The sequence below is a fragment of the Pituophis catenifer genome, unplaced genomic scaffold (assembly GCF_029215685.1).
Source record: "Pituophis catenifer annectens isolate HBS135680 unplaced genomic scaffold, rPitCat1.0.hap2 SCAF_6, whole genome shotgun sequence".
NCBI classification, from domain to species: Eukaryota; Metazoa; Chordata; class Lepidosauria; order Squamata; family Colubridae; genus Pituophis; species Pituophis catenifer.
Genome location: NW_027256886.1, coordinates 3,976,683 through 4,003,949, shown reverse-complemented (window position 1 = coordinate 4,003,949; position 27,267 = coordinate 3,976,683). Strand labels below are relative to the sequence as shown.

At 38.6% G+C, this 27,267-nt stretch overlaps 1 protein-coding gene across 1 annotated transcript; it reads left to right on the top strand.

Annotated features, from left to right (window-relative positions):
* LOC139318038 (cytochrome P450 2J5-like) lies at positions 1–27,267 on the top strand. Its single transcript, XM_070945282.1, has 9 exons — positions 1–171; positions 4,539–4,701; positions 15,393–15,542; positions 15,751–15,911; positions 17,737–17,913; positions 22,368–22,509; positions 24,037–24,224; positions 25,936–26,077; positions 27,083–27,267. The coding sequence occupies exons 1-9, from the start codon at positions 1–3 to the stop codon at positions 27,265–27,267; spliced, it is 1,479 nt and encodes a 492-aa protein (XP_070801383.1).

Sequence of the window (27,267 nt, the reverse complement as noted above, 5' to 3'; positions counted from 1 at the left end):
ATGATCGTGACAGGGATATTTTTGTGTTTTTTGCTGCTTCCTCTGCAGATTCTCTTCTTCCTGAAACAACTCTGGTCCCGAAGACATTTGCCTCCTGGTCCTTTGGCTCTACCTCTCATTGGCTCTGTCTTGGCAAGCGGGATTTGGCTCCGTGAAGATTACTTCCTTAAGGTATTTAATTCTGACCAGTAAAACGCAAGATCATTCTCACTTGTTTTCTTTATACCAAAATTGTGGACAAATGTAGTAAAACGTTCTCACACAATGAAGAATACATTTCTTCAAATGCTAGGGATGACGCTTGATTAGTTATTTTCCTCACCATTCCAGAATATTCAGGAAAGATTTGCTTATAGCTGTTTCACAGAGCATTATGTGAAATAATGGGGCTGAATTTTTAGAAGGCAGATTCTAGTTCAATCTTATCAGAAATATTTGATAATGGAACCAATTCTTCAGAGAGAAGGTGGGTTCCCCTTCATTTTGTTCAAATGAATCTAGACATTCTTCTGTTGAAGATGCTTTGTTCTATATTCCTGCGGTGGACAATAGGTGGAACTTTATAGCCTAAATAGACCCTTATAATTCTTCAATTCCATAATAATTTATAAAGCTTTTTGGATCTGAATTCTAGACAAAATTTATTTCCACTGTCTGCATGAGTCATATACAGTATGACAAGGAAGTATTTTCTCCTCAAGATGGCTGCTGAAGGAAATGTGTATCTAAAAAAGTTTGGAAACTTGGAATCCCTACTTGAAAGCCTTTTTAAAAACTTAAAAAGTTTGATGAACTTTTCCACAAAAAGTTTGTGGAAAATATTCAGATGCATGTAGCTGTGGATGAATTAGATTCAAAAAAGGAATGTGATTGGAAAGCAGCAAATTCATTGGAAAAAAATATGGACTGTACAGACTTAGAAAAACCAGAAAGTCCAGTTGCCTCTTGAAAAAGCACCTTTGGGTACAGACTTAAAAATAACTGAGTTGATTGCACACATCTCCCTGAATTCTTTACAACAGGAGAAACCTGAGTGGAGAAGTGAAAAATTGGTTTTCTTTAGGAGGATTGATGGTGATTGGGGAATAGATTTATCCCACTTAACTGGAAAACAATTTGATCTGGACTTTTATGGGAAGATAGACCAACTTTGGAGATTGGATTTATTATATTTAATCAGACAACAATTGATAAGAGATGGTATTTAGAAACAAATATGGATATTTAATTTTGGTTGAATCGCTGTTAACTTCTGAGATGATTTGGGATAGATAAGATGCCATGATAAATTTTCTGAGTTGATTACAATAGCAGTTTGTAAACAGAGGGCTTTAAAGCTTTAATCTTGCCCTTTTTATTATCATTGTTCTTCTTGTTAACTATTTTTTTCATTAATATAATATATAGATGATAGATTAATAATTTGCAAATATATTTAGTTTAAAAATTTTAGGAAACTAATATTGTAGCAATGAATAAATCAGTATAGAACTGGAGGGAATAATATAGAATAAGAAATAGAATGGAATGGAATGGAATAGAATGGAATAGAATTCTTTATTGGCCAATTAAGATTGGACACACAACGAATTTGTCTTAGGTGTATATGCTCTCAGTGTACATAAGGAGAATAAAATATAAAATAAAAAGATACAACACAGTGATAGTCAAGGTTACTAATAAGTTATCAAATTGTACTAGGAAACAAATAAAAACAATATAATTGAAAGATACAAGTGGGAAGAGATAGATACTAGTAAGGAAGAGAAGAATAATTTATTTCAATTTTATTTTTATTTATTTAGTTTGTCAAGCATGTATGAGAAAACAAGTATAAGTATGAACATAACATATAAACATTTAAGTATAAACAGGTATAATTATATACATCAGGGGTGAAATCCAGCACGTTCGGAGTACATAAAAGAAAAGATACATTCGTCATGAATCATAAGGTACAACACTTAATGATAGTCATAGGGAACAAATAAGCAATCAATCAGGTTCTGACAGGTTCTGGAGAACTGGTAACGGAAATTTTGAGTAGTTCAGAGAACCAGCAAATACCACCTCTAGCTGGCCCCAGAGTGGGGTGGGAATGGAGATTTTGCAATATCCTTCCCCTGGAGTGGAGTGGGAATGGAGATTTTGCAATATCCTTCCCCTGGAGTGGGGTGGGAATAGAGATTTTGCAGTATCCTTCCCCTTCCTCTTCCCCTTCCCCGTCCACCAAGCCACACCCACCAAGTCACACCATGCCCATCAAGCCACGCCCACAGGACCGGTAGTAAAAAAAATTGGATTTCATCACTGATATACATATTAAATAAATATGAATAAATGGGAATAGTAGGACAGGGACAGTAGGCACGCTGGTGCGCTTATGCACGCCCCCTTATAGACCTCTTAGGAATGGAATGAGGTCCATGGTAGACAGTTTAAGATTAAAGTTTTGGGGGTTTGAGGATGTAACAACAGAGTCAGGTAGTGAGTAATATAGTCTTAGTTTGTAATACAGTAATAATAGGAATAAAGTCTTAGTTTGACAGTGTTGTGGGAATTAGTTGTTAAGCAGAGTGATGGCATTTGGCGAAAAAACTGTCCTAGTATCTAGTTGTTTTGGTGTGCAGTGCTCTATAGCGTCTTTTTGAGGGTAGAAGTTGAAACAATTTATGTCCAGGATGTGAGGGGTCTGTAGATATTTTCACAGCCCCCTTTTTTTTGACTTGTGCAGTATACAGGTCCTCCATGGAAGGCAGGTTGGTAGCTATTGTTTTTTCTGTCTTCTAATTATCTGTTGAAGTCTGTGTTTGTCTTGTTTGGTTGCAGAGCCAAACCAGACAGTTATGGAGGTGCAGATGATCTCAATAATCCTCTGTAGAACTGGATCAGCAGCTCTTTGGGCAGTTTGAGCTTTCTGAGTTGGTGCAGAAAGAACATTCTTTGTTGAGCTTTTTTGATGATGTTTTTGATGTTAGGTGTCCATTTTAAGTCTTGAGATATGATAGAACCTAGAAACTTGAAGGACTGTATTGTTGTTACTGTGTTGTCTAATATTGTAAGAGGTGGTAGTATAGAAGGTTTTCTTCTAAAATCCACCACCATTTCTACGGTTTTGAGTGTGTTTAGTTCAAGATTGTTCTGGTTGCACCACAAGGCTAGTTGTTCAACCTCGCATCTGTATGCAAATTCATTGTTGTCTTGAATGAGACCAATCACTGTTGTATCATCTGCAAACTTCTGTATTTAACAAATGGATCTTTTGAGATGCAATCATTGGTTTATAGAGAGAAGAGAAGTGGAGATAGCACACAGCCCTGGGTGGCTCCTGTGCTAATTGTACAGGTATCTGATGTGATTTTGCCTAGCTTTGCCTGCTGTTTCCTGTCTGTTAGGAAGCTTATGATCCATTTACAAGTATGGTCAGGTACAGCTAGCTGATTTAGTTTAGTTAGAAGAATATCTGAATTATGGTATTGAATGCTGAGTTGAAGTTTACAAAGCGGACCCTTGCATAGGTCTTTGCAGATTCAAGATGTTGTAGGATGTAGTGCAGAGTCATATTAACAGCATCATCTGTTGATCTATTTGCTCGGTAGGCAAATTGCAAGGGGTCTAACAGTGGATCTGTGATTGTTCTCAGGTGGCTGAGCACTAGTCTTTCAAAGGTCTTCATAACTATAGATGTTAGAGCAACAGGTCTGTAGTTGTTCAGTTCCCTGATGGTGGGCTTCTTCATAGTAGAGCATTTGAAGCTGGAAGGAACACAAACATCTCTAGTGATTTATTAAAGGGTGAAAATGAGGGCCAGTTCAGCATAAATTTTTAAGCAAGAAGTGTTATCTTGTCTGGACCTGGTGCTTTTCCTGGCTTTTGTCTGTGAAATAGGCTTTGCACCTCATTCTCTGTAATCACCAGAGGTGGTGGGCCCAATGGGATAGGGTAGGTTGTAGGAGGTTTAGCTGTTGTTGGTGTGTCTGCGATGGGGATTGTGGAGATGGGTGTAGTAGTTTTATGTGTATGTGTATGTGTGTTAGTTGTTTTTTTCTTTTTGTAATGCACTTTTTTAAATTTCTTGTTTGTTTTATAGTTGTTTTCTTTTAACAACTCACCCAATAACTCAGATGGATAATTGCTCTTGTGGCCCAATTTTAATTCAGATTACAACCCATAGGGTTGAAGAACAATTTTTTAGGGCAGCCCATAAACTCTAGAATAGCAATAGCACTAGGATTTAGACTTATATAACACTAGATTTTAGGTAGAAACATAGAGAAAGGAACATCGGAGAAAAATAAATGAAGCATAAGAACAAAAGTTCTGGGCAGGAATCTTAGAGAAAATAAATTTCTAAAGAGTAGACAATTGCATATGGTGAAAGGTCTTGGAATTGAGGATTTAGGAAAGAATGTATTTTATTATTATTAAAATACTTTATTAAAGTATTTTATTATTAATAAAATACACTTTGGCACATTAACTATAAACAATCTGTTTTATTTGATTGTAATATTTCTCAACTTTGATTCACTTGGCAGCCTGCAAAACAATATGGAAATATATACTCTTTGTGGCTTGGATCTTACCTTCTAGTAGTGCTGTCTGGATTCAAAACTGTGAAAGAAGTAATGACCAGCTTCCCAGAAGAATTCTCTGATCGACCAGAGTATGCATTCTTGAGTACTTTAGGGAAAGGAAGGGGTAAGTGCAAGTAGTAAAAAATTGTACCTAAATAACCACCAGACTATTATAGTTTTTGGTGATATTATGCATAGCATGGGGCGGGGGGAAGTAAGGGATAGTTAACAAAATGACTTAATGGCATGAGGTAAGCAAATAGCTATAATTCACTTTATACCAAATTATTATACATCTCCATTGCATTCTACAGTATCTGGTTCATTACATTCCTATATTCTTAGACATTTACTTCTTTTTCACTAAACATCCATCTTTTTCTTCTGAGGTTCTCAACATCCCCATTCAACTAAAACTCTCCATTTTCCTTTATCACTTTAGTCCTTTCTTTTTGAGTAATATTTTTTCCTCTTCCTTCAAATTTGGCCACTTTCTTCAAATTTTGCAAATTTGATTTTAACCAATTCTCTCTATATGATCATCAACCCACCTAAAGCATTACTTTCATATTGATTACCCACATAATCATGGAATTAGATTTAATTGGGATTTATTCTGAGCTAATAACATTTCTAAAATTGAAATAAAATCAGCAGCTTTAATGATCTTGCTTGAAATCAAAATAACAATTTAAATAACCACATTCAATACCAATATAAATGACACCTAAAAAAAGAGAAGAAAACAGTTTAAAAAAGAAAAAAAAATTTAAGCCAACAGGAGTTGGTACTTGATAGATCCTAAATTGAGCACGAAGTGAGCAAATCAGCGCAAGGCCATTCCAAAGGAATTGCACAGAAAGCAACATTTGTATAACAGTATGAATTGATCATCTCTTTAAAAGTTAGCAGTACTTTTGTTTCTGGGGTCTTTTATTAGTGCAGTCATTTAGGTTTTCAAATTCTCAATTTGCCAGATAATAAATTTGATGGTTTGTAATTAACATCATACTTTTGTTCTCATACCAAGGGCTGAAATTTTTCTCTCTCTCTCCCTCCCTCCCGCACTATCCTTCTATATTTTGAGCTCTCCTCTTCCCCTATGGAATAGTTCCTTTTATGAATAAATGCAATACAAAAAGTTTCACACCAAATTGAGTTATAAATTTGATTATCCCAAAGGTGCTTTTTCAAAAGGCAACTGGATTTTCGTTTCCCTTGAAGACATTTCGCTTCTTATCCAAGAATCTTCTTCACTTCTGACTAAATGGTACAGAATGGAAGGATTTATATTCTTTGCAGTCATCTAGTTGTTAAATCCTTCCATCCTTCACATCATCTCTGTGGAATAGTATATTTGGAGAGAGGGATGTATATGATTAAAATGAAAATTAGTTGACTTGCTAGAATTCTTATACCTCTATCCTTTGTTTTATTAAAGAGAATGGAATGATGTATTTCTAACTATTTTTATTCTAATTTATAGACAGAAGGTAAACTCATCAAATTTGAAGATGACACCACATTGGGGGGAAATAGCCCTTACATTAGAAGATAGGCTCAAGATGCAGCAGGATCTTGACAGACTTGAGCATTGGGCCTTATCCAATAAGACGTATGTCAGGCTTCGATGCTATCTCAAAATAAATGAACTTCCAAACTGCCAATCTTTAAGGAAATTTTCTCTTTATTCGAGTACAGCAACTGGATCCTGGCTCTTCGCGGTCAATACTGACCTTTGGCCCCCAATCCCTCCCTTTCCGATCCCCAATTCTCTGCTTCACATTGGCTATCTTCCAAGTCACTCTCCTGATTCCTTTTCCTGTCAGTTCACAGGAATGTTTCCCCCCTCCTCATCTCCAAGGAGACCGAATCTTCAAAGGGATTTAGGAGGCAAAAGTTCAGGCTTCATCCTCCCTTTTCTATGTCAGCGCTGAGACGCTGACAACGTAGTTCAAAGGAGAGAAACATTAGGTCCTGCACCGAGTCAGGAAAAACTAGGTGCATAAGTATAGAAAAATGGTCCCTGGCTCAACAGTAGTGCTTGTGAGAGGGATCTAGATGTTCTAGTGGATCTTAGGTATGAGCCAGTGTTGTGCTGCAGCTGCCAAAAAGCCAGTGCAATTCTAGGTTGCATCAAAACAAGGATACCGTCCAGACAATGAGAATTGACACTATCACTTTACACCATGCTGGTGAGACCATACTAAGATAACTGCATCCAGTTTTAGTCACCACAATACAAAAAAGATGTTGAGATCCTGTAAAGTGTGCAGAGAAGCTGAGAAAGGGTTAAATTGTATGACAATAGCTATATCTAGCCTATTTGAAGGGAAAGATTGAGGGATATGATAGTTGTCTTCTAGAACTTGAGAGGCTGTCACAAAGAAGAGGGGATTTGATTATTCTCTCTCTTTTAAAAAAGTTTTTAATTTTTTATTTTATACATCTCATTTCATGAATGTTTTGATTCCTGGGTTTCATACATTTCAATATACATTTCAATAAACATTACAATATTTTTCTTAATAATTACAATCCATTTTCATTTTTAATTTAACTAACATAGTTTCTACTGTCATCTTTAAACTCTAAACCTCCTCATAATTCTATCATACTTCATATCATCTTAATATCTATTTTTACTATTTTCCCCCTCATATTTCTACTTCTATTTTAGCCCTCTTTTTTCCCCTTTTGCTTATCATTCTAATAATCAAAGACGTGATCTTTCCTTTCTTCCTTATTCAATATTCTAATATATCAATCATAATCTATCTCTAGTTTTTCTTTAGTAATCACATTTTTTTGTTTATGTTTTCTCTAATCCTTCATTTCTTATATTAATTATGTTACTACATTTCTAACATATATTCAAAAATATTTTTTATCTCTTACACTACATATAAACAATTATCCAAGTTATATGATTCTAATATTCATGCACATTATTAAAATACTTTCATAAAATGTTTGCTTCACACTCCCTTTCTTTTCATTCTCCTTTATCCCACATCTTTCACCCTCATCCAAATTTTTAATCTTTTTTTTTTTAGGTTGCCTCCCATATACTTCTTTTAGTTCATTTATTCCATCTACTTTGAGGTCTGTATTTTGACTATGACTTCTAACTTTCTCTCCCCTCATCCTTTTCCCCTGTTGTTTTGTTCTATGACTACTTATTCTAGCCCCTTTTTCTTCTCCCCCGCTATCTTCCTGTTTCTCCCATTTCCTTTTCACATCTTCTAAGATATTTTCCTTTTCTTCTTTTTGATTTTCTGATTCTACAGTCTCCTCTTCTATTTCAGTTATTTCCGTTCTTTCCTCATTGTCTTGGTCTTTACTTGTTATTTCTTGTACTATCTTTTCCAGTTTTTGCTCTATACGATCCATACAGCCAAATATTTCCATCATCTCCTTAGGTTATTCTTTTATAAAATCCTTAATATCTTGGTATAGAATAGAATAACAGAGTTGGAAGGGACCTTGGAGGTCTTCTAGTCCAACCTCCTGTTTACACAGGAAACCCTACACCACTTCAGAAAATGGTTATCCAACATCTTCTTAAAAATTTCCAGTGTTGGAACATTCATAACTTCTGCAGGCAAGTTGTTCCACTTATTAATTGTTCTAACTGTCAGGAAATTTCTCCTTAGTTCTAAATTGCTTCTCTCCTTGATTAGTTTCCACCCATTGCTTCTTGTTCTACCCTCAGGTGCTCTGAAGAATAGTTTGACTCCCTCTTCTTTGTGGCAACCCCTGAGATATTGGAAGACTGCTATCATGTCTCCCCTAGTCCTTCTCTTCATTAAACTAGACATACCCAGTTCCTGCAACCATTCTTCATTTGTTTTAGCCTCCAGTCCCCTAATCCTCTTTGTTGCTCTTCTCTGCACTCTTTCTAGAGTCTCAACATCTTTTTTACATCATGGCGACCAATACTGAATGCAATATTCCAAGTGTGGCCTTACCAAGGCATTATAAAGTGGTATTAACACTTCACGTGATCTTGATTCTGTCCCTCTGTTAATGCAGCCCAGAACTGTGTTGGCTTTTTTGGCAGCTGCTGCACACTGCTGGCTCATATCTAAATGGTTATCCACTAGGACTCCAAGATCCCTCTCACAGTTACTACTATTGAGCAAGGTACCACATATATGATACCTGTGCATTTTGTTTTTCTTCCCTAAATGTAGAACCTTGCTTTTTTTACTGTTGAATTTCATTTTGTTAGATAGCGTCCAATGTTCAAGTCTGTCAAGATCCTTCTGTGTCTTGAGACTATCTTCTGGAGTGTTGGCTATTCCTACCAGCTTGGTGTCATCTGCAAGTTTGATGAGTTCCCCATCTATCCCCTAGTCCAAGTCATTGATGAAGATGTTGAAGAGCACTGGGCCTAAAACAGAGCCCTGGGGTACTCCACTGCATACTTGCCTCCATGTAGATGCAGTTCCATTGAGGACTACACGTTGAGTGCGGTTGGTCAGCCAGCTATGAATCCATCTGGTGGTGATGCTGTCTAACCCACATTTTTCTACTTTATCTAGTAGTAGGTTATGGTCTACTTTATCAAATGCTTTACTGAAGTCTAAGTAAATTATATCGACAGCATTCCTCTGATCCACTAATTTTGTCACTTTTTCAAAGAATGCAATAAGATTAGTCTGGCATGATCTGTTTTTGACAAACCCTTGTTGGCTTTTGGTTATTACTTGGTTTGCTTCTAGGTGTTTGGTGATTCGTTGTTTGATTATCTTTTCCAGAATCTTCCCTGGTATTGAGATCAGGCTGATAGGTCTGTAGTTTCCTAGATCTATTTTTTTTTTCCTTTTTTGAAGATGGGAACTACATCAGCTCTTTTCCAATCCTCTGGCAGTTCCTCTGTGCTCTTTGAAAGATATAGTTCAGTGGTTCTGAGATCTCATCTGCCAGTTCCTTCAGAACCTTGGGGTGTAATCCATCTGGTCCTGGTGATTTGAACTCATCTAGGGTAGACAGGTGTTCACTTACCATTTTCTTCCCTATTTTAACTTGTGTTCCTAATCTGTTTTTTGATAGGTTGGACTGTTTTTTCCTTTTGTGTAAAGACAAAAAATGAGTTAAATAGTTCTACTTTCTCCCTGTTGCTTGTCAGCTTCTTGCCACTTTCTCCCAGCAATGGGCTAATTGTTTCTTTGATTTCTTTCTTGTTTTAAATATGTTGGAAGAAGCCTTTTTTTTTTTGGTTATTTTTTACTTTAGTCGCAAGCCTTTGTTCATTGTGAGCCTTAGCTTTCCTCACTTCATCTTTACAGGCTTGGGCTATTTGCTGATATTCTGCCTTAGTTATTTGCCCCTCTTTCCACTTTTTATACTTGTCCTTTTTGTCTTTCAATTTGTTAGAGAGTTCTTTATGCAGCCATGCTGGTTTCTTTTGAGATCTATTATTTTTCTTCTTCATTGGTATTGTGCTAGACTGGGCTTTTATAATCTCACTTTTCAAAATTTCCCAAGCTTCTTGAGTTGTTTTCCCCTTGAGGATTCTCATCCATGGAATCCTTCTCAAGCTCTCTCTAAGTTTATTGAAATTAGCTCTCTTAAAGTCCAAGACTCTAGTTTGACTTTGTTCTACTACTTGTGTTTGCATAATGTTGAATTCCAATATTGTGTGATCACTTGCCCCCAAGGTTCCTGTAGCTTCAACACCTTCTATCATTTCATCTCTGTTAGTGAGAATGAAGTCCAATATGGCTGACCCCCTTGTTCCCTTCTCTACTTTTTGGGAAACAAAGTTGTCTGCTAGGTTTGTTAGGAATCTGTTGGATCTTCCACTTGGTGCAGAGTTTGTCTCCCAGTTGATGTCAGGATAGTTAAAATCCCCCATTACTATTGTGATGTGCTTCCTACATACATTAGTTAGCTGACTAGCAAAAAGTTCATCTACTTCCTCTGATTGGTTGGGTGGCCTGTAGTATAGACCTATGGCAATGTCATTTCCTCCCCCCCCACTTTAATATTGACCCAAATGTAGGTCAATGTACCCAAAGGTATGTCGGCTCTATATCATTATCTTCACTTATTTCTATTTTACAGTCTGTCCAATTTAAAAAAAAAAAAAACATCCAGGGGGTTATTCACGTCCTTTCCAATCATTTTTATTTGCTCAACAGTTTTGTAATTTTGAAATTTAAAGTAGATTTGAAGTAAATAAGCTGACTTTGTATAAAAAAGAACACCGCTTGTGGGGGGGCCGAAAGCCCTACTAAGCAGGTATATACAAAAGTATGAAGGCTATTGCTTAATGCATTGTAAGCCACCCTGAGTCTCCGGAGAAGGGTGGCATATAAATCGAACCAATAAAATAAATAAATAAATCCTTATAATCCAACAAAGATAAAAATTCCCATAGGTGCATAGTTCTCCTTTTAGCAGCAGATGGCGCTCATGATTCAGCTTGGTGTTGCCTCTCTGCCTAGTGCTGATAATCCAGTTTTAATTATTTTAGGTTTTAAATACAATAGGTGGGTGAACAAATAGTACTAAAATTTGATAGTAATAAAATGTAAACAAATTCCAGATCAAATTCCAATATTTTTTAAAAAATACCTTTTCAATGTCACGCCTTCACTTTGAGAGTTCAATTTTTTAACTTAGTTTTCTTTACAAAGTTTCTCTTCTTAAATATTATGACTTTTTTTTTTGTAAATGTGCTTATTCCGCCTCTAGCAAATAGTTTATTTATTTATTTAATTCAATTTGTATACCGCCCTTCTCCTAGTGGACTCAGGGCGGTGCACAGCCAGAACTAAAACACATACCAATACAAAATTTAAAATTATTAAATTCCAGTATGCTTATTAATATATAATTATTAAGTTCCAGTATGCTTCCCCCTTGTATTTCTTGGGGATATTTTCAAAGAAAGTTATTCTTTTGCCCAGTTCACAATTGACTGACTTTCTCTGCTCCTGCTCAGTCTTGTGTATTCAGGTCATCTTCGGCTACATGGCAGCCATATTTGCTGCTGCTGCTCTTTGTTGTTGGTGGAGGGGGCTTTTCTAGTTTGGGGGGGATGCGTCTCCCCTCTACCTGCTAGGTGGTCCCCCTTTGCTTCACCAATCCTCCGGGGTGGCTATGGTCTGGATTTGGACCCTCCGATAAGGAGAGATCAGAGCTGATCACAGAGCTCGCGGATCAGGCTCCGAAGGCAACGGAAGTAAAACCGGAAGTCCAGGATTTGGTTATTCTCTAGGGCACCAGAAGGCAGGACCAGAAGTAATGGGTGGAAACTTGTCAAAGAGATCCAACCTACAAATAAGGACAAATATCATAACAGTGAGAGAAATTAATTAATGGAATAGCTTGACTCCTGGGGTTTCAGGGGCTCCATTACTGGAGGTTTTCAAAAATAGACTGTAGAATCATGTGCATGGGATCGTACAGTATAAGGGTCCTGCCTTGAGTTTAGGATTGGACTAGTATACCTCCATGCTAGGCTTCCAGGATTCTATGATTCATAGCTTGTTTTTCTGTAACTAAATATACAATTGTATAATTAGTATTTCTCATCTTTTTTTTTTCTTTTTATGACCCTGTAATCTCTCAAACTATTTTTATTTGTATTGATGATAGCTTGGTTGTTCCTATTACCAACCTGCAGCTATAGCCTGTTCTAGGAAGATTCATGTTTTCTTAAGTGCAGGGAGACAAATTGCATTTGTCAGTGAATTGAAATTTCTTCTACATTTTCTGACTGGTATATGATTAAGAAGAAACCAAAATTGTAGTTAAATTCTAAATTTAAGCAATTGGTTTCTTAGAGATTAGAAAGTGGTCCTTTTTTCATAATGTAACTTAGTAATATCTTGATAAAACTGCACTCCTATATCTTCCTGATTTATATCTTCCAGCCCATGAACTTGGCTAATATTTTCTGTCAAATGGGCATTAGCAAAGTTAATACATCCTGGCTTTTTCTACCTTGCTGCCTGATTTCATAAACTCTAGAGGTGATTTCCTTGAGACATTAATGATGTCCAGCAAATAATCATTTTGCTTTGTGGCAATGAAGCTAACAAGGTCAAACCAATCTTATTTCATTCTTTGATAAAGTGACTAAATTAGCAAACCAGAGAAATGGTGTGGACATAGTGAAGTTAGAATTCAGTAATGCATTCGACAAAGTAGATCACAATCTACTTCTTGGTACACTAGAAAAATGTGGGATAGACAGCATGACCACCAGATGGATTTGTAACTGGCTGACAAACTGTACTCAACGGGTAGTCCTTAATGGTACTACATCGACATGAAAGGAAGTAAGCAGTTGAATGCCACAGGGTTCCATTTTAGGCCTAGTATTTTTTAATATTTTCATAAATGACTTAGTTGAAGGAATAGAAGGGGAACCCATTCAATTTGCAGGAATAGCCAACACCCCAGAAGACAAGCTCAGGATCCAAAAAGATCTTGACAGAGTGGAACAACGGGCTGTTATTACTCAATCAATCACCTCCATTGCCCTATTAATGTAGAGAAAAGCAAGGTTTTACACCTAGGCAAGAAAAACCAAAGGTACAAGTACAGATTAGGTGAAACCTGGCTCAAAAACAGTAACTCTGAGAGGGACCTTGGAGTCCTAGTAGATAATGACTTAAACATGTGCCAGCAGTGTGTGGCTGCAGCCCAAAAAGCTAATACAGCCCTTGATTGTATAAACAGAGGCATAGAATCAAAATCACATGAAGTATTAGTACTGCTTTATAAATCTTTGGTGAGACCACACCTGGAATATGCTTCCAGTTTTAGTCGCCACATTACAGAAAAGATGTTGAGACCTAGAATTTGGGTAGTGAAAAGCCTGCAAGAAAACACTCAAGCTCAGAGAGCATCAAGGGACCCCCTCATTTCAACTCTGAGCTACAAATAGTCTCCTTTATTAGTATTTTGATTAAACTTGGTGAATAAAAAAGCAATTTGCCTATTTTGCTGGTTAGTTTCAATCTCGTAGGAGGAAATTGCAGATGGATCCTGTCACATATAAATTAGGGCATACAAAACTTTTGCCCTGCCTATACTTGAATACTGCTCACCTGCCTGAAACCCTCACTGTATTTCAGACATCAACACATTAGAGAGGGTCCAGAGATATTTTACTAGAAGAGTACTCAAATCCTCTGCTCAAAATAAACTTCCCTATCCCACCAGGCTTGAAATTTTAGGCCTCGATAGCCTCAATTACATCGTCTATGTTCCGACCTAAGCTTAGTTCATAAGATTATTTACCAAAACATCCAACCTGTAAATGAGTACTTTAATTTCAACCGTAATAACACACAAGGGCTATCAATAGATTCAAACTCAATATAATTCACTCAAATCTTGATTGTAGGAAATATGACTTCTGCAATAGAGTAGTTAATGTCTGGAACACTCTACCTGATTCTGTTGTTAGTTTCTTTAATCCCCATACTTTTTACCTTAAACTGTCTACCGTAGACCTTTCATGTTTTTTAAGAGGTCCCTAAGGGGACATGCATAAGCGCACCAGCGTGCCTACCATCCTTGTCCTACTGTTCCCATTTATATGTACTCATCTTATGTGTTTATGGTTATGTTTTGCTTATTTATTTCCTTTTATTTGTGAGAATTTTTTTTCATGTGTCCATGTCTATGTCTATACTGTTACTTGTTTCCTTGTACTTGTTGACAAACAAACAAACAAACAAACAAACAAACAAATAAATAAATAAATATGTTTTCTTTCATGAATGTTTACATCATCTGAGAAGCTTTTGATGTCCATCATATAAGATAGAGACTGACAAGCATTGCATCTGGGGTCACCATACCACATGCCTCTCCCGGTATCTATGTGACTCCCAAAATGAATAAATATTTTTACATAAAAAAATAACATAGCCAGAATCTTACGAAGTGGCAACATGCCAGTTGGGTGTCCTCCTGGATTCACGGCTGGGCTTGGTGGAGCATATAACAGCCGTGACCAGGGAGGCATTTGCCCAGGTTCGCCTGGTGCGCCAGTTGCACTCATACTTGGACCGCGATGTCCTATGCACAGTCACTCATGCGCTAGTCACCTCCCGGATTAATTACTACAATGCTCTCTACCTGGGGCTGCCCATGAAGACCACTTGGAGGCTTCAGCTGGTGCAGAATGCGGCCGCACGGGTTGTGATGGGAGGATCCCGATACTCCCATGTTACACCTCTCCTGCGTGACTTGCATTGGTTGCCACTGTCCGGGTGAGATTCAAGGTGCTGGTGATGACCTATAAAGCCTTACGTGGTTTAGGCCCAGGATATCTGTCAGACCACCTGCAAACAGCATCGACCTCCCATCTCCCGGTGCGTTCTCACAGAGAGGGCCTACTCAGGGTGCCGTCGGCTAGACAATGTCGGCTGGTGACCCCCAGGGGTACAGCTTTCTCTGTGGGTGCGCCCACCCTCTGGAATCAACTTCCCTTGGGTCTCTGATTGGCCCTGGACCTTTGTACCTTCCACCGCGAGCTTAAGACATGGCTGTTTAAACGTCCTAGCCTGGACTGATGGGGTCTACTGTTTTAAATTGGTTTTAGTATGTTTTAGTATGTTTTAATGTGTATTTATTGGGATTATTTCGCTAATGTGAGCTGCCCTGAGTCCTTTGGAGAGAGGGCGGCATATAAATCCAATAAATAATAATAATAATAATGCCACAAGGGTTTGGTATTTCCACCTGAAATCCAGAGACATATTTCTCAAGAACTAAACTTAACTGGTTTTTTAACATGAATGTCATCAGGAATCATTTATCATTTTCTGCTGATGCCCTCAGGAATTCTTAATTCCAATGGTCACATCTGGAAACAGCAGCGACACATTGGTATCACTTCTCTGCGGAAGCTGGGCCTGGGCAAGAAAAGCATTGAGCATCAAATAGAAGATGGAGCTCAGACATTGGTGGAGATCTTTAGACAAACAAAAGGTATGTAATTTGGGGGTAATGTAATGGCTCAAATCTCTGTCTGCAGAAATTTTTTTCCATTTTGCATATTTCAAAAAAGAACACATGTATTTGATTTGATTTTTTTTTTTACTTTTTGAAACAATTGGTAGAGTTCCCAGTTATATTCCTTCATCCCCTTACAAGCTCTCTTCCTTAAACATTCATTATAAAATACCTTCATTTCCAGGACAGCCATTTGACCCATCACTTCCAGTAATAAATGCAGTTTCTAATGTCGTATGTGCGTTGAGTTTTGGACATCAGTTTGCTCCTGACGATGAAAACTTCCAGAAGTTAATTCAAGCCCTTGAATCTCTTGTGAAATACACTGGTAGCTTTTTTCATGCGGTGAGTCATGTTTTATATTAAAGCTCCCACAAAGCCTACCATATATTTATATCAATAATTTCATGTAAACATGAATAGTATCCATGAAGGACGTCTTGGAAATCATCTATTGTATTGTACTATTATTCCCAGTAGGTGTGTCTGCCCTTAAATCATCTTCACTCAAGTTGAAAACCTGGACAAATCTTTGCAGTTTTCTTGTCCAGGTTTTGGAAGTGGTTTTTCATTGCCTACTTCCTAGGGCTGAGAGAGCAGGACCTGTCCACCATCACCCAGTTGACTTAGTGCTTGAGTTGGGAGTAGTACTCACAATATCTCAGTTTCTAGATTGGTACATTAACCACTGTACCAAAGTGGTTCTGCCCATGAAGAAATCCATCATTTCAGTTTCACCAGTAGATGGCTGTCCACCCCATGTTTAAACTGCTCTCGAAAAGATGGTCTATCACTTCCTGGGTCAGTCCATAATTGAACAGTTCTTACAAATTTTTCCTAATATGAAACCAACATCTGCTTCCTTATCATTTAAATCCCTTGCTTCCATCCGAACTTCTAGAACTTCTTTGAATGTAGCCACCAAAAAAGCCAACAGAGTCTTAGGCCGTATTAATAGAGGGATAGAGTAGGGTAGGGTAGGGTAGGGTAGGGTAGGGTTGGGTAGGATAGGGTAAGGTAGGGTAGGGTAGGGTAGGGTAGAGTGGAGTGGAGTGGAGTGGAATAGAATAGAATAGAATAGAATAGAATAGAATAGAATAGAATAGAATAGAATAGAATAGAATAGAATTCTTTATTGGCCAAGTGTGATTGGACACACAAGGAATTTGTCTTTGGTGCATATGCTCTCAGCGTACATAAAAAGACAAGATACATTCGAATCATAGGTACAACATTTAATGATAGTACTAGGGTACAAATAAGATAATGTGAAGCATTAGTACCCCTTAATAATACCTTGGTAAGACCACACTTGGAATATTCAAGATCTCAAAAAAAGATCTTGAGACTCTGGAAAGAATGCAGAAAAGAGAACTAGGATGATCGGGATAGAGGATAAAACATAGAGGGAATTAGGTATGTCTAATGTAGTGAAAAGAAGGAGTAGGGTTGACATGATAGCAATGTTCCAATATCTGAGGGGCAACCACATAGAAGAGGGGGTTAACCTGTTCTCCAAAGCCCCTGAAGGCAGGATAAGAAGCAATGGATGGAAACTAATCAAGGAGAGAACCTATCTAGAATTAAGGAGAAATTTCTTGACAGGGAGAACAATTAACCAATCGAATGGCTTGTCTTCAGATGTTGTGGGTGTTCCCTCACAGGACATTTTAAAGAAAAGATTGGACAGCCATTGTTTGAAATGATATATAGGGTCTCCTGCTTGAACAGGGGGCTGGGTTTAAAGACCCACAAGGTCCCATCCAACTCTGTTGTTCTGTTATGAAAAGCTAGCAGATTGAAACTCCAACCCATACATGGTTTAGCTTGGCATGTGAATCCAGTTGGTCTAATTTTTTGAATCATAGCTTACTTAGCTATCGGTAACCATATTTACAAAGTCTCCTGGAGAGAATGAGAGAATAAGATAATTTTATAATAGCTTTATAATACTTAACCTGCCTCTATAATTATTCTTTTCTCCAAGAATTTGGGATGGGCTTTTCTGGAGGATTTTTGAGGTCTGACATCATGTATGATTTGCCATGTTTTAATGCACTTGCAATGTTTTTCTTTGGTTATTAAGTGTGGTCTATTACTGTGAGCTGCTTAGAGTCTTCTTTAATTGTAATGGGGAATAAATAAACTTTTCCTTTTCCATTTCTATTAGCTGTTTATTGTGTTCCCACGACTAATGAGCTACTTTCCAGGCCCTCACAAGGAGGCCTTGGCTTCTATAGAGGTGATCACTTCCTTTGCAAAACAGGAAATAGAGAAACACAAGGAATCCAGCGCTCTGCATGAGCCACAAGATTTCATTGATCACTATCTTCTTCAGATTGACAAGGTATGGTTTAATACATAAATAAGGAATATTCTTTGCTATAAGCAAACAGGAGGGGCTACTGAAATTTATTTCACTGGATTTTTTTTTTCTTTTTCATTCAACTTCTATTCTGAATTTAGCCCATGTTTATTCAGGTTACTTCTAAATAAGAGTTATATTCAGACGTGGGTTTCAGGAGGTTCTGACCAGTTCTGGAGAATCAATAGCGGAAATTTTGAGTAGTTTGGAGAACCGGTAGTAAAAATTCTGACCGGCCCCACCCCCCTCTATTCTCTGCCTCCCAAGTCCTAGCCGATCAGGAAGAAATGGGGATTTTGCAGCAACCTTCCTGTGGATTGGGGATGGAATGAAGATTTTACAGTATCCTTCCACTGGATTGGGGATGGAATGGAGATTTTACAGTATCCTTCCCCTGTCACACCCACCAAGCCATGCCCACAGAATCTGTAGTAAAAAAATTTGAAACCCACCACTGGTTATATTGTACTTCTGTAATCTTTTTTTATTATTAAGATTTTATTTTATTATATAAAATACAAAGAAGAGAAGAAAAAATAGGAAAATAAGGGAGGGAAAGGAAGTGGGGGAAAGGGGGTGTGAGATGCAGGGGGAAAGAGAAAAAGAAAGAAAAGGGGGCATTGACTTCCAACTCTACCTAGCTCAGTACAAGATAAACACACTCCAACTTCAACTTTGGGCTTTTACACATTAATATATAACTAGCCATTCCTATAATACCAAATCTTTCTAATCAACAAAGCCAAAGTCAGAGTTTCATTTTTTTTTCTTCACAAACACAAATTCCAGAAGTGCTATCAAAATAAAAACATACTTTCCTCTTTGAATAAAATAATCAATTTAACCATTCCTGCTTTATGTTCCTTCCTATGAAAATAATGTGTTTTGAATTTGCACCTAGTAATCTTTGTGAACTGTTACCATTTTATTTACAAAATTCATTGTATTCTTCCAAATTCTTTGACCTTACTGAAAAAAAAGAGGTTTTTTTACCCATTTTTCCCTTCAAAATAATAAACTTAAAAAAAGCCACTTTTTAAAATCAAATCTTTCTAATACATTTTTTTCTTTGACTTCTTAACATATAAGCTTTAAACTTCAGTATTATGTTTAGATCCCTCCCTCCAAACTACCCTTATAGAATAATATTTTTTTACATAAACATCCTTTTTAACACAGAGAGTTTTTCTTTAAAATGGCACATCATTTTCTTTAACTTTCTCTTAATATATGTACGCTCGATTACATTTTCAGTACCTTTTGCCTATGTTGAGAATTACTTAAGCATTATATATTTATATCTATATATATGTAAAAAAAATGTACATTTTGAAATCTTGGGTTAAACCTTTCTTTCAGTTGCATATATCAAGCAGGAAATTTCACTGTCATTCCAGTTAACTCATTAAGTTTAAGTCATTCCTTCCAGCTTATCTTCATGGAATAAAATCTTTTTCTTCTCTAGAAGTTTTATTAAAGATTTATAGGTCTTTCTTTTTATCATGAGATTCTCAACCTTGTTAATGTCCTTAAAGAAAAGCCCCATTTTTTTTTCTTGATGCTCTTATTTCAGTTGAGAGGTTTATAACAATAGTAGTGAAAGTTAATATCAGGTTCTTCCAAAAGTGTGATACACTCCTCTGCATTTTCAGCTACTTGTGAAGATGCCTCAGCAGTTTGGTGACATTCTCCACATGTTTGCATTTCAGAACAAATTTGAGAGGATTTTTTATCATCAGAGAATAGCTGGTCAACACATTGGCACATTTTATTTAGAGGCCTTTCAAATATATCTCTAATACTTTGCTTCACCATCTTGACTTCCTTTTTTAAACAGGATCAGAAGATTTTAGCCACCCACAGCTAAGAAGATCAAGCTACCAGTTACTGCAATAGTAAACTAAAACCACAGCTTCCAATCTTCATCTTTCTCCATCAGCTTTTTTTCTTTTACCACACTTCCTTAATTTGGCTTGCCTTATCAGCCTTCTTTGTTCTTTGAGACAAAAAGAAATCCCTAAAATGTTGCAAGTCTTCAAAAAGATATAGAGGCTATATTTAGAAAGAGCCTCTTTTTGGGTTGACTTAAAAAAGATTAAAAGTTGTTGAAGGTGATTAAGAAGAGCCTTGGTAGTACAGGGGTTTAAGGCACCCTGTTATTAAGCTGGTTATTAAGACCAGCTGCCTGCAATTACTGCAGGGTTCGAATCTCGCCAAGGCTCAAGGTTGACTCAGCCTTCCATCCTTTCTAAGGTAGGTAAATTGAGGACCCAGTTGTGGGGGCAATAAGCTGACTTTGTATAAATATACAAAAAGGATGAAGGCTATTGCTGAGCACATTGTAAGCCGTCCTGAGTCTTCGGAGAAGGGCAGCATATAAATCAAATAAAAAAAAAAAGAAGAAGAAGAAGAGAAAGACATAACTTACTGTCTGTTTGAAAGGTGAATTTCAAAACAGTGCTTCTTCAACCTCAAACAGATTGGAGCCCCTCTCCTCCAAGGTTTTGGCATACTGATAGCTTTGGGGTTCAACTCCAGAAGCTGTTTGCCGGTTTACAGCTGTATTGGAGGGTTCAGAGGGTAAGTTCTTCGACACAACCTGGCCGGGAGGGTCATAGAAACTGATGGGATGCCAGTTAAAAAGCAGAAGAGCTACACCCCAAGGAAAAAATCCTTCAGAGATCTCTCCCTGGGCAATGTGCTCAGTTAGCCATCTTCCCAGAAGTCCGTACTTTTGCAATCTTAAACTCTCATTAAACAAGGGAGATTCTTTGTGGAGTAAGCTAGAATTATTATCATTTGTCATCCTCTCGTGTTTGCCTATCACTTCTTTCCCCTTTTTATAAAGTAATTCCATTAAGAGGGAGAAGAATTAACAGGGATTCTTGATTGATTTATACTGAAATGATTATTTTGCCTGAAATGTTCAGCAAAGGACAGATACTTTTACAGTCTTAACCATCTGTAAAATGTAAAACAGTTTGAAACAAGGAAAAAAGGTCTTCCTCTCCAATGTTTTCAGAAAAAGGTTCTTGATTTGAAGTTATCGTGAGTCACTTTATTTACAATTTCATTCCATCAGTCTTGAGTGGATCATTGGTCTGGTTAACACATTCAAGCTATACAGTCCTCTTAATACTGGCCTTCATTCCTAAACCATTAAGGCAGGTTTTCCATCTTTGAATGAATGGTTCAAGGGTTCCACTCTCTACATGATATCATCAGCATATAATAGCATCCATGGGTGTTGTAATTGAAGGTTTCTGGTTACAGTGTACGTACTAAGTATAAAGAGCAATGGTGAGAATTGGACCATTTGTGGTTGAGAAAGAAACAGGCCATGTGGTAGTTGTTTAAAAGCTTTTTCTAGCTCAGTGACTGCCATATTTGTAATGGTTTGCTTATCACGATGAAAGCTGATGCAATAGGAATGAAGCAACACGGTTACTGCTGCTTTAAGAAGCTGGGTAAGAAGCTGCCTATATAAGGGAAGCCATTAGACGGTGTTTCCTTTTCTACTCATGTTCTCTCTCATGGTGTATCTCATTGCTCTCCTTGTGTCAGTAGCTGTATGATAAGGTATTTACCACGTATAAGTCTATATATTTAGCTGTAGATAAAACCACTGTTAATTATCTAAAGGCTCTGTGTGCTGTGTTTTGCTCCTGGGTTTATCTCATAATACTAGTCACGCTGCCTAAATTCTGACAATTCTCTATCACTAAACAAATGGCCTGTATTGTATCAGTTGTCCCCCAATTCTTCACAAAGTTGCACTGGTTTGCTGCAAAGTTAATGTTGTCTCACAAGACTCTAGCACAGATAGCCTTCAACCTGCAACCACAGCTGAGCCCAAAATTTCTGTTGCTAAGCAAAGCAGCTATTAAGTGAATTTTGCCCCATTTCTTGCCAGACCTGTTAAGCGAATCAGTGCATTTGTTAATTGAATCATGTGATCATTAAGCAAATCTGGCTTTCCCCATTGACTCTGCTTGTCAGAGGCCAGCTGGGAAGGTTACGAATGGTGATTGCATGACCCCAGGGTTAGGGTTAAGGTTAGGGTCAGGGATGCTGCAATGGTATGAAAACCTGTTGTAAGTCACTTTTTTCCAGTGCCATTAAAACTTTGAATGATCACCAAACGAATGATAGTAAGTTGAGGATTATCCACATTCTAAACATTGCATAAATTATCATGGTGTTTCATAATAGCCACAAAATCTGATAATTAGAGCAGTCATATGCATCAATTTGGGCATAACTAAGATAGTGGCTTAATGTGAACCTACCAGTAGCAATATTATTCTGCATTGTTATTCCTACATAACCACCAGGAATGTATTTATTCTCTAGACTTGAGATACAAAGATAAAAAATAACTACAGAAAACCTGGATAGAATTTGTTGTAATTTTTATTTTCCATTTTAAACTTCAGAGCAAGAATGACTCAGAATCGACCTACAATGAAGAGAACCTGGCTCTGTGTATTTATGATTTTTTTATTGCTGGAACAGAGACAACCATGATTACTCTGATGTGGGCACTTCTCCTCTTGACCAATCATCCCAACATCCAAGGTGAGACAGGCATGGAACAAGAGTCACTCTCAGGTTTTAAAATACACTGAAATTATTTGAAATCAATTCTTCATAATAATTTCCAATGTAGATTCTTGATTCTATAAACAGGAGTATGAACTTGGCAGGATTAAAGGAAATGTACACATAGAAAGCCTGCCATATGCTAAATAAGTGAACAGAGAGCCTTCTTTGAATACTCAATATAATATTTAGCGAGGAACTAAAAACTGGAAATCAGTGTAAATCAGGTCAGATTTAACACTTTCAATGCAGAAGTCTACCAAGCTTGAGATGGAAGGGGCAGAGCCAACCTAGGACTGTTGTCTGAAGCACTGAGGGACATAACCAGGATGAGTGTAATGGATCCTCCTGCAGACCACTTTCCTGATGTGAATTCAGAGGAGGAAGAGAAGGAGGAGCCGGGTCTTGACATTTCGGGGAAAGAGAGCATGGCAGCAACGGAGCGAGATGGAACAGGGAGTGGAGAGTTCCAGCCTGATGGGGCAACCACAGCCAGGACTATTGGATGAGTGGTAGGCTGAGACAGTGCCGAGGGAGCCACAGCTGTGACAGGTGAGCCTGGATGATCCAGGCAGGGATCACGAGTATCTGCTGGCAGTCAAATGAGGTTAAGGAGGTGGAGTCCACACTTCGTCCTGATCAAAGGATATGCATGGCCAACAGGCACAATGCTGGTTGGCCAGGTTATTCACGATGAGGCAATCTCACCCATTGTGAGGGACTGTACTGGCATTGCCTATTGAATCCCATCCAAAGTGTTGCTGGAACAATGTGTCCGGCTTCTTATCTCCTGTTCTTTGTGACTTGATTTGCAACCCTGTGTATGGGACTGGCTTTGGACTTTGTTTGTCATTTCTTGGACTGAATCTTATTGAGATTTTGTCTCATGCTGAGCTTGGTAATCGACCTTTGGTTTACTGCTGAAACTTTTTGGGATGTTGTATAATAACTTTTGAACTTTCCATTGGGAGCATATGTGCATGAGAGGGGCAGCACAATGAGGGACTGGTAGGAGGTAGCGAGCCTACTGTGAGTCTAACCCAGTGCTAGTCAGAAGACATTACAGGCCTGGAGGTCAAGATGGAGAGTGTGTGCTAAAGGCAAAAGGCTGATGAAGGTGTATTGAAAAGCGAGCTTGGAGTCAGAGCTGCAGCCCAGAAGAATGAGAAGCTAGGGGAAGTGGAAGCAAGAACTGGCCTAGAGAGTCAACAGGGACCTTGGCAGAGAAGTACACGGCCCAGATCAGAGATCAGTGGGAAGAGTGCAATGCCCAGAGATCAGAGATAGATTTGGAGTTTTCGGTCAGGTGGTCTGGTGCAAGTAGAAGCATAAAAGTCCATGAGCTGGCAACAGGCATTGGAGGTCCAACTGGGACTGCAACTTTGGAATTCCAATTGACATGGAGCCTAGAAGCTGGCAATAACTTGAAGGAGAAGGCCAGAACGTTAGTGGCAACAGGCTTGAATGAACAAAATAAAGCTTCATTTCCATTATTTTTTCTAGAGAAAGTCCAGAAGGAGATTAAAGATGTGTTTGACATCTCACAGTCAATTTCCTATCAGGATCGGAAGAAGCTGCCCTACACCAATGCTGTTATTCATGAAATACAGCGTCTAAAATATGTCTTGCTAACTGGGGCTCCCAGGCAAAGTACAATGGATGTGAAGATCAGGGGTTACCACATTCCAAAGGTGAGGAACATGTTCAGGCTGTATTGCAGTAGTCCAGCATGGAGGGAAAATCAGAATATGACATAAACTCTTTGTTTGTAAACTGCCAATGTAGTCATGCAAAATTGAATAACCAAGAATAGCAAACTTGTGAGGATGGATTATGAGTTTGAATCCAAAAATGTCTTAGATTTTAAAGTTAGAACCATTAATATTTTCTATTCTAGAAAGATGATAAGTGATTAAAGGCTGAAGTTAAGTTAAAAATTGTAGTCATGACCAGTATTGGATTCAGCCGGTTCGCACCGGTTCAACCAGACCGGGTATTAAATTTTGCATAGTTTGACAAACCGGCTGAATCCACCACTGGCTGGCCCTTCCCCTCCCAGTCACTCCTCACATGGCCTGAGAAGGTAAGGGCGATGGTGGGGGAGGGAGACTTGCTCCGAGTGCAGGTGGAAATCTCCGCTGTACAAGAAGTGTGGAAAGAGTATTGCAGCCCTCGCCAGCTGGAGTGAGGTAATGGCACTGTTGTGGCAAGGTGGGGCAGTGCAGGCAGCTGAAGCACAGTGGCAATGGCTGGAGCCTTAGTGCAGAAGCAAAGCACCCCTGTACTTACCTTTGCTCAGCAACAGGGTTTCAACATCGTTGTGGTACATTTGCGTTCAAGGCAGCCCTCGCCTCCCGATGCTTTGGGCTCGGAGCTATAATCCATGTCTGGGAAGCACTGCAGTGGAGAGAAATGGCAGTCTCTGATTCTCCGGCACCTCATCTCTTGCTGGGTTTCACTGCCCGACAGTCAGGGTTTTTAAAAGTTTTTTTCAGCAGGAAATGGTGAAAGGCTACTTCCGGCCTTTCTTGGTGCAGCTGGGCATGCATCGGTCGCCCAGGGAGACGCACAACCTGCTCTCCACCCCAAGACACTGGCCTGCCATGTTTGCTGCAGCAGTGGCCATGAACATGGCAGGCCAGTGTCTTGGGGCAGGGAGAAGGTTGTGCATCTCCCCGAGCGACTGATGCATGCGCAGCTGTACCAACAAAGGCCAGAAGTAGCCACCTGTCGTTTCCTGGGGCAAAAATCTTTCAAAAACCCTGACTGTCGGGCAGCAAGATCCAGCAAGAGATGAGGCGCCAGAGAATCAGACCCATCCGCTTCTCTCTGCCGCAGTGCTTCCCAACACGGCTTACAGCTCTGAGCCTGAAGCAGAAGGAAGTGTGGTTTATCATGAGTGCAAATGTACCGCAATGCGGAACATTGCTGTTGCTGTGCAAATGCCAGCACAGGGGCACTTTGCTCCTGCACAAAGGCTCCAGCCACAGCCGCTTCGGCCTGCCTGTGCCACCCCACCTTGCCGAGAGTGACATCAAATTGGCCATGCCCACTCAGAGACATGACAACCCCCCAGCCATGCCTACCCAGCAAGTTATTAGGGAGAACAGGTTGTTAAATTACTTGAATCGCATCACTGGTCATATCTGGATATGTTTTTTGTCCATTTCTTGGAGCAATCTGATGTGATAAATAGGCACCCAGCTCTCTGTTTTAATGGAAGGGATGGAAGAAAGGAAGCTAAACGTTGAGCAGCTACTGCTCTCTGAAACTGCTCCCGAAATGTACAAATGTGGGTCCATAAAAGCAAGCTAAAACCAAATGCTTCATCAATATTGTTAGTACTTTTTTACCTGTTGCAATTATGAAACTGTTCTATTTCATCCTATATTTTTTTTACAGGGGACCGTTATTATTCCAGACCTGCGCTCTGTTCTTCTTGATCCTGAGCAATGGGAGACACCTGAAGAATTCAACCCAAATCACTTTTTAGATAAGGATGGGAAGTTCATTGAACGGGAAGAGTTTCTGCCCTTCGGAATAGGTACATCTATGAGCCCAAAGCATCTTATTACTCATAGATTCTCACCATCCCCACCCCTGAGATGTTCTGAGGTCATCATGGCCTGAACAGGAAAGCAAGGAATCCTTATTCCTTCTAGTTTCAAAACTAAGAGAGTCTGAAATTCCCTTGGGCTATAAACTTCGAACTACAAAGGAATAGTCAGATGGCAATTCTACCATTGGAGCTTTGTAAGATATGGATTAGATTGTACAGTTAACTCTGGTGTTTGGGGAGAATTATTAGCTAAATCCAAAAACACTCACTTAGTTGTAGCTTCTTACTGATGATCTGGACCACAGAGTTATTACATTCCTTGCAGCAAATCCTTCCATCCTCCACCATTCAGTCAGAGCTGAAGAATCTTCTTGGATGAGAAGCAAAACATCTTCAAACAAAAAAAAAAAAACACACCCAAAGTCTGGTTGCCTTTTGAAAAAACACCTTTGAGACAACCATGACCTGAATGCCTGAGAATCTCCATAGACATTTTCTCAGTCAATTAAAAGGCCTCTCGAGAGGTTTTAGGCAAGGAGAGATAGAGCTTTCTATCTCCATACCTTGGGTGGTAGAAAATATTAAATATGGGATACTATTTTAGTGGCCCTTCATCCCTGCAGAACATGGTCTGTAGAAGGTAATCTCCAATTATTGCAAAGATTGATTTCCATTCAACATAATGGCATCTACATCCATCTATGGCTATAAGAGTTATCCTGGTTCTTGTTCAGACAGAAACAAAAAACCAACCTCTGGGGTCCAATAGTAGTTGGAGAGATCCATGGCAGTCACAGCAAAGCTGACATCCTGGACTATTTCTCCCCAATTCCTAGGCAGCACTAGGAATTGAATCTGCTAGAAGATACCAGAATTCAACATGAAAATCTATTTCATCTGTTACAGATCTTTTCAAATTCCCTTGCTAATGGGATATATTCTACAGAAGTGATTATTATTCCCTTTATGAATGCTTTGTCTCATCTGCAGGTCAACGTATATGTGTGGGAAAGCTTTTGGCAAGAATTGAGATCTTCATCTTTCTGACCAACCTGTTGAGGGCCTTCAGCTTCCAGTTGCCTGAAGGAGTGAAAAAACTCAACGAAGCACCTGTTACAAAAATGGCAATGCAACCACACCCTTACAAACTGTGTGCTATTCCCACAAAGGCTTAA

Excerpts from the sequence above, each read along its gene's own strand:
- LOC139318038 (XM_070945282.1), top strand. The coding sequence starts at position 1 with ATGATCGTGACAGGGATATTTTTGTGTTTTTTGCTGCTTCCTCTGCAG. Across the intron at positions 172-4,538 it reads GTGAAGATTACTTCCTTAAG|CCTGCAAAACAATATGGAAA; the intron begins GTATTTAATTCT and ends TTCACTTGGCAG. Across the intron at positions 24,225-25,935 it reads GGGGTTACCACATTCCAAAG|GGGACCGTTATTATTCCAGA; the intron begins GTGAGGAACATG and ends TTTTTTTTACAG.